We start from the raw sequence: 12744 nt of genomic DNA on the forward strand, positions 1-12744 counted from the left end.
TATCAACTGCGTATTGCGTTTTGCGTATTAACTATTGTCCTAGTGAAAATTAATCGTCGAATCAATTTAAAATTCGATCAAGTGCGTTCCGTTTCGTAAAATATAGATTATAAAAGTGGCAACGCCACAATGTCATGGTGGTATACATTGAGGATACAAGCACTATAAGGAGATAAGAGAAGACCGAAAACCATATTCCTGTATGTTCAGTTAATACAGGAAAAGTTATAGGTGGTCAGTGGCGATTTTTTACGGCATGATATAGAATTTTAACAATGTCTATATCATATAATATCAATATAATGTAGATAAATAAAGAAAATACAATGAGCCGCAAAGATTTTATGCAAAATTAAGCACAGATTTGAAGGTGCCTTGGATGCAAATACGACTTGTGGCACGCACTTTGAAGAGACTCTACGTGACAATAGCCCAATTTTTTCAAAATATGTGGTACCAGAGTATTCATAAAATGTTTACGAAAATGCAGGACCAAAGAAGTATCGATATTGCGGATTTTTTTCCTATAAAAAAGGCAAATTACCAAAGCACAGTGGCTAAAACGCTATATACGGAGAAAACAATATTCATAATTATTGTCAAGCCTGGTTATAAATACTTTTTTTATGCGACTATTATAGACTATAATATTATTGTCTTGATTATTGTAGTTAGATAATTTAAAAAAAGAAAATAAAAACGAGTTTTTTTTTTTAAACTTACCCAATTATTTAAGAAGAAAATATAAGTTTAACATTTTGTTGGCTTTTTTTAGATGATTCAATTATCGTTCTGTATTTATATAAACAAAGAGTATAATATCATTAAATGCACTTTAAGTGTGCACATTAATAATGTGTTAACTGTATTTTTAATATCTATTGCAAAAAATAGTTAATTTCCATAGAAATATATTAGTATCCCAAGTTAACTGATAAATACCTTTTTTAAAAAATATAAAGATTTGTTGTTGGAGATTTATTGAAAAAAAACGATTTAAAAATAATAAGGAATAGGTATGGTGTGTTGTTTCCGTGCAGTATTCAATTAATAGACCAATAGCAACACGGCATTAATGCCAAACTATCTCATGTCGTCACTTGAACCAATGACACTAAAAGAGTTGTTCCTTTATGCTCATGTTAGAAAAATGACACAAATGCGTTTATACTAAAATAGTGTTAGGACTGATGGAACAAAATGAATTAAGTCTTTATTCAAAAAGTATAACTACACATACGTCTTTGTGTTCGTGGGTACTTTTGACTCGAGACGAATAGTTCCTTTGCGATTGCCTAAAATGATGGATAAGGCAACTTATACCGTTAATCACACCCTACTTATACCGTTTGGGTCATTCGAAAAAATGGGTTAGGACGCAGCTAGAGATATGACCTTTTGATATGTTGTGTATTTTGACGAGCTGAATCCAATGGTGCAATAAAAACCAAAGGGAATAACTCGTCTTACTCCCTTATTCACTGGAGGCACAGAACTAGCGGTCCGCCCCGGCTTCGCCCGTGGTACATGTTTACGTTTTCTCTACATAAGAACCATCCTCGTACTTCAAGGAATATAATAAAAAAAGAATTATCGAAATCGGTTCAGCCGTTCTCGAGTTATGCGCTTACCAACACATTTTGCGATTCATTTTTATATATAAGATATCTTCTTATATATAATAAAACCGGCCAAGTGCGAGTCGGGCTCGCGCACAAAGGGTTCCGTAGCAGCAAATATAATAAATTACAGTTAAATCAACCTATCTCAAAAACTATAAGAGATACTTTGATCAAACCAAAAATCGTTGAAAGAGTTAATTAGCATGCATCACCTCTATTTTTTTTAGAATTTTATACCCCGTAGTTATAAAAATAGAGGGGGGGGGACATACTTTTTACGACTTTGAGAGCTGATATCTCAAAAACCGTTCACTTTAAGAAAAATGTTTTTTAGAAAACTTTATATCATTTTAAAAGACCTTTCCATTGATACCCCACACGGGTATGTACATCGAAAAAAAAAATTTCATCCCTCAGTTACATGTATGGGGGGCCCCACCCCCAATTCTTTTTTTTACTATTTAGTGTCATATTTTTGTAGCGGTTCATACAACACATATTCCCATCAAATTTCATCACTGTAGTACTTATAGTTTCCGAGTAAATCGGCTGTGACAGACGGACAGACGGACAGACGGACAGACGGACATGACGAAACTATAAGGGTTCCGTTTTTGCCATTTTGGCTACGGAACCCTAAAAATGAATCGCAAAATGTGTTGGTAAGCGCATAACTCGAGAACGGCTGAACCGATTTCGATAATTCTTTTTTTATTATATTCCTTGAAGTACGAGGATGGTTCTTATGTAGAGAAAACGTAAATATTATGTACCACGGGCGAAGCCGGGGCGGACCGCTAGTGTATCATACAAATAGTACATTGCTTGTTTTCTCCATAAAATGTCGAGAAATTTAATACAAATTGTGGTTCTTAGATTTCAAAAATCTCGTTCTCCATCCAATAAGACTACACTTCATACAACCACATTGTTTGTACTACATAATAATAAAATCTTATTTAATGTTATTCTTTATGTAAGCAGTAGCATTTTAAACATGTTTAAATAGTATAAAACCTGTAATAAGTACATATTATATAGTCAGGCACGGAGAAACGAATACAAGCGATTATGCGTCACCCGTTATGAGTTGGGTGTGACGGTAGCCAGTTTTATAATTCAAATAGGCTTCACGTGGAAGTTGGTGGAAAAGTACTTCATGGGTTAGGGAGTACCTTACTCCATAAGACACCATCTAATGACAAATACCTACGGTGCGGCTAATTGGTATTCATCTTGCGCGCGTAGACCATGCCGCGGTGGGGAAGGGTTATTAGCCAGCGCCGCCTTCGCGCCCAGGCATATTGTACCGAGTTCTGCCCGCGAGCGCCGCACGCTCGCCCGTCAAACGATAATTTACTCTGTCAATATTTGAACTAATCTAGTGACCGGACCGACGATTTCACTACTCTACAAGCCGGTGGCTGGGAAGGCAAGATGTCGGCATAGCTGATTGAATATTATATACGGCTGTGTCACATCGAGCCAGCTCAATCCATCGGCGTTCTACTAAAGAAGATCGAAGAAGGAAACCGGCAAACGCTCCCGTAATAAATTCGCGTACGATTTTCCGATCGCTCCCGTACCGCGGGGCGGAGGGTGTCTGACAGCTGTCATTGCGTCGCTCTGCACTTTCTCGTGGATGAAACGAAGGAAAACTTTATTTATATCACACACGAATATGTTCCCGTAGAGTGCGACCGGCTCTGTGCGTGAATAACGATACGAAAACACGACGAGATAATGGCGAACGACGAGGTTTTAGGTCCGCGAAAGACGATGTTCGTTTTAGTGATTGTTGTGGGATGTTTCGCAGTGTTGTGGCCCAGAATCCTGTCTCCTCTGATCCTGGGCCACACGCAGGAGCAGCTAAAGCCGAACAAGTTCGACCGGGAGGCAGGTAAATAGGTATTTTTAACTCTAGCTCAATGTCAATATCGCTGCACTGCGACCTAGTGCTAGTGAAGCGTTAGTAAGTCTAATTATACGTCCGTAATTTCGTATTAGAGGCGTAAATTAGACAATAAATTAGCGAAGTTATCGTAATTTTTAGAATAAAATACGTATGTTGAAAATTTCCGAAGCGTTTGTTTACGTATGAAAAGACATAGCTATGCAAATAAGAGTTGCGGTCCAGTTGTTGACTGAGTATTAATGTTTACACGAGATCTGATTGGAATGTGCTAGATAATTGTGTAACTAGGAAAAATCGCACACATAGGTCTTATTCATGTACTTGCCAATGTTTAAAATCACTTTTTATGGTTATTATTATCTAATTAGCTATCCGAACTTGTGAAAAAATTACAACTGCTATGAAATATTTTAAATGATCCATTTTTGGATATTGTTAATGTATGAAATATGATTATACAAGGAAAATAAATTGTAAATTTAAAATTTTAATGATATTAAGCTGTATAGTAGGTTTTAATTAATAGACCACAATTTGTAATGTGAATTGTTATAATTAATAATGTCTCCAATCTGGTTTATAATTATAATAATTTTTATTGCATGTTTCATTGCTGAAAAATTGCAAATTTAGGTTTTTCTGTTTTGTGTGCAACAAAATGTTTTATTTATTTAATGAATATAGCTATAAATAACTCATTTACTTTAAAAAATAACTGTTAAAAAAATATTTAAAAGCTCTTCTTATTCCGTGGATTTTATACCAATTTTAATTTGAATATATAAACATTGTTTTAATATTTACAAAAACGACATCAATTAGTTATATAAAATAATTTAACTAATAGTCTTTTCACTATAATGTTCAAATACTTAAAGTTATGAACATTTGAAGTTTTAAAAGTTTTAATAATTATTTTAACATTTATGAAAAACATTTCTATGAGGAATAATGTGTATTTATTTAAGCTAACACCTTCTAATCACGCAATTTAGGCTGCTGTGAAGTGATATTTCAAACGGACGTTGCCATACTCGAGCTAGTGAATGAAGTCTGCAACTCCGCGCTGGGAGTTAGTAAGCCGACACCACAATCTGCTGCGGAATGTCGTAAAGCAGTCAATGAGAGCTGCGGTGTGGATATCGCAGCTTTTCTAAAGAGGGATGAAAATGTCGGCAAGAGTACGAAGAAACTAGTGGAAGCGTTAAAGAATACAAATAGTTCGTGCTTGCGGGAGCACTTTGGAGTTCCTATCTACAGCCTGAGTCCGCATGCGCCGGTCAACTCATGGACCCTGCAAGACTGTTAGTGGTTTGATTGTATTGAATCGGCATGGTGTTTTGTGACTAATATTTTGTGATTAACCTTGTGGAAGTGAACGTAACTACATATATTTTTAATGATTTATTACTAACATTTGTGTGAAGTATTTTGAGTAGTAAAGGAATATAAGTAACCTATCACATAATGTGACAAATTACTTAAAAGGATTAAAACTTTTCAATACATAATAATGTACTTTTTTTCATGAATGAAGAATTCACTCAATTTCGTAATTTAACATTTTGGACCGAATAGATTAATTTGAAAGATAGCAACATTTAAAATATGAATTTTATTCTAAAAATAAATACATGCAAAGGTATTAAAAATTTTAAACAAGCAACCAGTTCGCTCAAGATAACAAATGATGCACATAATGATAATGTGTTGTCATGTGATTGTTTTTTGTTTGTGCAGTTTTTAACTCACAAATAAAGATTAAAACTTGGAAATGGGAACTAAATTTTGAAGATTTTTAATATAAAATGTATTTAAAATATCATGTCTTCAAAAAATTAAAGTATAAGACATCAATATGGTATAGGTATATCATTTTTTTCCAATTTTATTAAGTACACATAATGTAACAACTAACAACACACTATCTACATTTTTTATGAAATTAGGTAGGTACATTGAGATAATTTTTATTTAAAATGTCCCTAAGAATACTAATGAATAAATGTTGGTATAATCTATCTTAGTAGGAACTCATTTATTAATCATAAATAGAAACCAAACAGCTTTACAAGTAAATATTTTTATAATGAACATGTACAAGTTTATCTTAGACATATATGTACATAATTAAATTCTAAGGACATGTTTATATTGTATTATTTAGGTCTCTGTATATATGTTTGTGAAACGGTGAATTCTTTGGCAACATGTGGGTAAATCTGTTCAAATAAATACATTAGTTTATTACATTTCATTGTATGTTCAGTTAATTGAGCTAAATTATCAGCTGATATATATTGTGTAAACCATACTTGTTACATGCAAATGAAGGTACAAAATAACGTATTTCGAATCACCTTTGGTTGTAAAATAATTACTCAATTAGCAATTTACTACCGCTTGACTTTGCTCCATCTAGTGCTTAACAATGATTAAACTCTCTTTTTATGCAAGGTCTGTATCATTCAGACCGTGTGATGAAGCTGAGCTTTCAATTTTTAAACTATTACAATGAAAGGTTATGAATAAGTCATTATTTTCTAGTAGGAAATAAAGGTACACATTTTACTTATCGAATATATTTTTTCAGGAATTTAGGATTGTACATGAATCTAGATTCTTCTTCTTCTTCTTCTTATATATAAAAATGAATCGCAAAATGTGTTGGTAAGCGCATAACTCGAGAACGGCTGAACCGATTTCGATAATTCTTTTTTTATTATATTCCTTGAAGTACGAGGATGGTTCTTATGTAGAGAAAACGTAAATATTATGTACCACGGGCGAAGCCGGGGCGGACTGCTAGTTAACTATAAATTCATAATCGTGTTTAGCTAAACTGATGCATGTTGAATAAAAATATTTATTCATATAAATATCAAATTGTACATCCCAATGTTTGACTGTAATTTCATATTAAAACGATTTTATTGTAAAACAAATATTTACTTTCGCATTTATAAATTGGATAAACGACTTTAAATGGTATTCAGTATTCACGCTTATGTGATGTTTTTAATAAATTTAATTATAGTACGCGTTAGCAGATGGTCATGTTACGCAAATCGTTGCTATTACAGCTGATGATCCACTGAAGTTCTGCGAAATTAATGCCGACAGGGTTTCTAGAAAAATCCACATGTGCAAGTAATCTGATTATCAGGTTGGTAGGGCTATATGAATACATTGAATTTTGTTTTAATTTTATATGTAGTTTTGAAATGCTTTAAAAATATAAATTTTTAAAGAATAGAAAAACATCGATCACGAGGCGGGATTCGAAGTTGTTGCTGGCCACCAGTACCAGTATCAGTAGGCTGTAGTCCGTGGCTCGTATGCGCCGACCCAAAAAAATTCGCGATTTAAACGTGGACAAAATTTAACTGTATGGCATTTGGGAAGTTATAAAAATAAATAGGATACGTACGGCGTACCTAGATTGTTAGAGACGGTATCATATTAGGTTTAGGTTTCAAATACTGTAGGGTAGGAATTAAAACATTAACTACCTTTTTTTTTTTAATTTATTTATAGCTTAGTTGAACTTTTTAAAGTCTTTTATAAAATGTTAAACATATTTTGACCCTGTCGGTGAATCTCCGGTTTTTAAACTTACATTTCTCAATTGCCGTATGCCAGTTTACTTTTACATCTATTCTAGATTTTATTACCAATTTATTTATATTTATTTATTTATTTATTTATTTATATACTCTTTATTGCACACACAAAGTTTGACAAAATCAGGATATTATACTAAGCAATTGGCGGCTTTATTGCTTAACAGCAATTTCTTCAATTAAATTTAATAAAGAGTTTGTCAACATTACAAAACACAATAAACATTGCATATATTTGATAATTTAATTCGTCATTGACGATCCCCGAAGCGTTGCGTAAAGACGCTTGTTAGCTTAGAAACTAGTTTTTAGCGGATTGTTTAATTTAGCCTATTGAATGTATATTTTAAAACAAATAACACTGAAATATTTGATTATATACATCATGCCATAAAAATAATACGGTCATGAATTTTGTGCGCCTCCATGAGGACCATGGAGCAAATTTTAAATTTTTTTCATCGAACCTGACTACAGTACAGTACTACAGTGGTTATTTATTTTCTATAGGTGTTACACATTCGTGTTGGTAATTCGGCTACACATTCGTATACGAATGTCGTCGCTGTTCACACATTCATCTTCCCTTTGATTATGTCCGAAAAACTTTCAAGTTTAAACGCATATGAAATGAATTATAGTCAGTGCACTGTTTTACATAAATGCGTGTTCGTTATTCGCATAGCTTTTCGCACGAGTGTAAAAATGCACCATAAGATGCACAAGTACTACAATTTCTAAATCTTCTAGTATTTCCAGTACTTATAGACTAAATTGCTATCATCGTGTTATATCAAAGAGCTTTTAGTTGTCGTGTTGTTTGCAAGACCTATGATTGTTGGCGGTCACCCATTGTCACCAAATAAGGTCGTCTAACGGTAAGCGTATGCGACATAGAGCTTGCATGTTGTGGTGACACCGTGTCACATTGTTGGAAATGATGGGTGCTGGGTGGTGCTTTGTACGGACGTCAGCTGGTGTAAACGCGCTTTTAATTTTATTAGGTAGTCGGGTCTGGGAGGTAATTATTGAGATTGAAAATTGATAGTTCCTATCGGATATATCGTTAAATCAGATAAACAAGGTTGTGGGACATATCAGGGATTGCTGATTCAAAGCTATATCTTATACAATGATATTTGAAAATGAATACAATTCAGCAGTACAGGATTTGGTAGGTTTCATTTGGGGATTATGTACCTAAGTTCGTTATTAGTGTGGATAATCTTGATTTTTATATATTTACAAGCTGATATCACTTTTATTTTCTAGGATTATATTGTGTATAAGTCTCATGACATTCTACCTGAAATAAAAAACCACTATCTAGTTTAGTCCCGTGATTATGATAAGCAAAAATCCCAAGTAGAATTCAGATGTTTCCGACATATTATTTTCTTTTTAAAATCTTCACATTTTATACTTTACAGTTTCAGATATATTTCTGTTAAAATCTTTACATTTTATACTTTAAGTTGTCAAGCACAGTGTGCCAGTTATAGCTGATGTGCTAATGGGTCTAAGTATTCTAAGTGATGTGACACTCGTTTTACCGTGACGAAACCATGAACAGTTAGATGTTACTAAGTCTTCAAGACTAGCTTTTCTGCAGTGTAATGTCTGATAGAATGCTTTATTTGTACAATCTTTAAACGTAGTAATTAAACCAAATATGGCAAATTATTGCTAAAAAGTAAAAAGCAATAGTTTCCAACCTTATCTCATTCCTATATTATTGATTGATTTGCATTCAAAGTTCAGAATCACTTTTAGACGATGCGATGTTATCAAAAATTATGGAAATTTTTAATTCGTAGCGTATTGTTTAATTCAATTTTTTGCTGGTATCTTCTCTTTGCACTAATATTATAATTGGGGAAATAGTATTTTTTTATCAGTGTTATAGATCAAAGGTCTATTTCAAGGCCTATTCGTTCATCATAATACCTTAGTTCTAAGTTTTTGTTTTCCGTTTCTTTAATTTCTTCTTCCTGTCTTCCTTCAAACATTCTCGTTGTTACTATTTAATTAGCCATCTTCATTGGTAACAGTAATTTTAGAAAGTGTAAATAAAAAAACGAATAAATTGATTGAAATCTTTAAACCTAATTTGTTTAATTCCAAACCTCAAAAACCCACGACAATTATTAAAGAGTCACTATAAACTTAAAATGATTTATATTTCGTCCCATACAATTACCTACTAATATCTGCAGGTTCGCTTAAACTACGATAATTGCACGCCTCATAAGCGAAGCGTTGAGGTGGGTACTACTGTCACTTCGCGCAAAACATCTGATTTTTCAAACTTAAAATGTCTTTATGTATCATACATTGCACTTGTAAGATAATACATACACACACATATTAAGAAAAAACACTATTTTTAACGTTCATGATATTTTTGATGTCATTTTTGTTATTTAAACTAGTTAAAAAACAGTTTAAAAAAGTTCTGTCTTGGACGTCCGTGTGTCTGTATGTGCGGATCCTTTTTCTTGTTAACACGATAGCGACCGAAATACTTTACTAATCGAGTCTTTTTTTTTTCTCTTACGCTTGAGTATGCTCAGGAATAGAACCCTTTCATTTTTCAGGGTCTGATTCGATGTGGTTTAATTGTTATTAAATAAACAAAAATAATAATTAATAAATATTTATTAAAAAAAAATTATGAGGCGTGCACTTTTGGATTTTCCAAATTATTTCTTATCTTCACACAACAATTCATCTCAAACCGTAACTCTATTTAGACATGAAAGAAGGACATACACACATGAATATTAACGTCTGCTAGGATCTAGGGCGATGAACCGACGAGTGCTCTCAGGCGTTTTGTTATCTCTTCTTTGTGGGAAATGTATTTTTGGCTACGTACAGTACCTACAAAACAAGAGCATGAGTAATGTAAACAGTATTTACTGATCTGTGGCGTAGTTTGATTAACCACAGATTATGTCAATGACGTTTTATGAATATTGTCTATATGCTTTCCATTGGGACGAAAGGTCTTTTGATGATTAAATATTATTTTTATCTATATTTAGATAACCTTTAAGACTTAATACCTACATAATTAATGGAGCTTTACTTAATTATTCTTGACTAGCTGTGCCCTGCGGTTTTACCTGCATTGCTTAACTTCCTCTGTAAGTGGGCTATCTAACATCGAAAGAATTTTTCAAATCGGACCAGTACCTAGTTTCTGAGATTAGCGCGTTCAAACAAACAAACTCTTCAGCTTTATAATATTAGTATAGTATTTTTCACTCATATGGAAGTGATGTCGTTTTGAATCATGATTGGCACTTTTTTGAATCTTTGTAATATGTATTTGGAAATTGGAACTAAGTTTTATTGCTAAAGGAATGGTTATTTAGGCAATACATGTTTAATAGATTATAAATTCATAGGAATATCTAGTAGCTAATACATTAATTAATATACTCTGTATTGACTTTAAGTCTGATTGGAAAAGCTTTTTCATTACATAAAGTGGTTATTTAACTAATTTTGTGTACACATTTTACACATAAAACATCTATTTTATCAATATGTTTTATGTTAAAAACAAGTGTCTTCAGGACCGCTTATCAAAAGTTAGCTCGAAGTTAAATTTACAATATTCTAAAATCATATTATTTAAAACATGATTTCATACTAAGTAACACAAAGGAATGAAATAAAAATGGACAAAATATGCTCTTTATCTTATCAGTATGGCTGCATCTACAACGGGTAATTACAATTTACAATACATATAGATTACATATGCAAGTCGAAAACATAGGTATTTCAGTGTTATTCAGGCAGCTGATGTATGATAATATTTATTCGAGAATCTTCTAAATTGAAATTGTAGAATCTAGATTTGTATGCGATGCAACTTAGAATAGGATCGACTTAGCGCCATATTGTGACGTCATAATTGAAAATTCAAATCAATGAATAATGTAAGTTATAGGTACATTACTAAATAGATAACGCTTGTATTTGATGATTAATTGAAAAAATGCATAGATTTTCTAACGGATCTTTGTTTCCTACTGAATATTACGTAAAAATATATTGACTTTAATTTCGTTCAGGGCATAATCCGGTAATCTATTTACTGGATAATAACTTTAATCTACTTCAATATTATAGTGTTCTCACACTACACATTGGCGTTATGACGTCACAAGTATTAAAATAGATTTACAAACATGTGCGTAATGAAAAAATATATTGGCATACAAGGGTATGGTGATGTTTTAACGTGCGAACCTTGGATTCCCATATGGTTTATACACAAATTAGGTAATACGGCAATTGACGAAGTGGGTCAAATTGTGCGCTATGTGGCTTCAAGTCATGAGCGGTAGCGGTTTGAAAAGGCGTTGGCGCATATTATATCTCCTACCTATAATATTATGGATACTATATTAGGTTAGCGGTGAAGTTACCTTCCTTTTCTGTATGTAATGCAGGTACTGATATGTACTTTTTCAATATAATTAAATATAAATTATGAAATGTTTTAATTTTTTACACATTTTAATTTTTTACTTTAGATAAAGGATTCACAGATAATATAAGCAGATATACCAAGTGACAAGCGACAGAGGCAGTAAATTTTTAATATATGTACTTACAATAACTATTGACTGAATAAGCTAATTATTATTATTGTGAATTTAACATGTACCTACTGTAGTTTGAAATAAATCATGAAATGTTTATATTATTTTGTATTTGTGTCTACTAATATTGTGTGAGTTTTTATGTTTATGAAATAACCATGATTTGGTTTTTATGACTAAAACTAGTGTATTATTTTTGAATTGTTATTTTCTAGAAGACGATTAGACGAACCTCTACTAACACTTTCTGTAAATGATATAGATGAATTGAAAATAATAAGCGCTTTAAATTCAAATAACATATAAGCCATTAATATGCAAGACGAGGCTCAGGCGTTATATTTTATTGTTATATACCTTTGTTCCTATAATTTATACAGTCCTTCTAGTCTATTGATGCTATTAATCTTCTTAAATGTTCTAGTAGCTTGGATCTGTCTTCAACTGTTATAAAAAGTGATATATTTTATTTATTTATTTAATTATTTATTGCACACACAGAAGAAGTAGAGACACATAAAGTACAGATAATAGGAAAATAATGTGTACAAACGATATATGTACACATGCAGACTATAATTTATCTTTGTGCCAAATTTCATGCGCGCGGCTGATTGCAACTTGCAAGTAACAGATCTACCTTCGCGCGGGACATATACAAGCGGCGCGCCGCGGGCGCGCTGCCGGCGTGCATCGGGTGCGCTATTGGCATTTTGTATGAAATAATTTTGATAAGGCGCAACCTTGGCACAACCGTGGCGTGCCGTCTCGACGCCTGTCCAAAATTCTTTCATACAAAATGTATAAGAAGGACGTGGTGCAAAACAGATTCAAGAGGTGCGCTTATGGCACGCCCGCGCCCGCGCCGCTTGTGTTTGACCCGCGCCAACTTTCGCATTTGTAACAGTTACAACTGTTCCTACAGGAATGCATTACAATGCGTGTATGGAAAAATTATACAG

The 12744-nt window shown here is 32.8% G+C and overlaps 1 protein-coding gene across 3 annotated transcripts in view; it reads left to right on the forward strand.

Moving 5' to 3' along the window:
* Nucleotides 1-3037: 3037 nt before the first annotated feature.
* The window catches only part of RIC-3 (RIC3 acetylcholine receptor chaperone), a 32373-nt gene continuing 22666 nt past the window's right edge, over nucleotides 3038-12744 (forward strand). For 2 of the 3 annotated variants that reach the window (XM_089704884.1, XM_089704885.1), the window contains exons 1-2: nucleotides 3038-3522; nucleotides 4533-4841. In XM_089704884.1, the coding sequence (XP_089561010.1) occupies nucleotides 3366-3522; nucleotides 4533-4841 (466 nt within the window). In that variant the 5' untranslated portion in view covers nucleotides 3038-3365. The remainder of the gene's footprint in view (nucleotides 3523-4532; nucleotides 4842-12744) is intronic. The other variant, XM_089704886.1, reaches the window with a different exon arrangement.

Source organism: Colias philodice, chromosome 16 (genome assembly GCF_061535455.1).
Source record: "Colias philodice isolate Cphi_HAF_F1 chromosome 16, ilColPhil1 Martin Lab GWU primary, whole genome shotgun sequence".
In the NCBI taxonomy this organism is placed as follows: domain Eukaryota; kingdom Metazoa; phylum Arthropoda; class Insecta; order Lepidoptera; family Pieridae; genus Colias; species Colias philodice.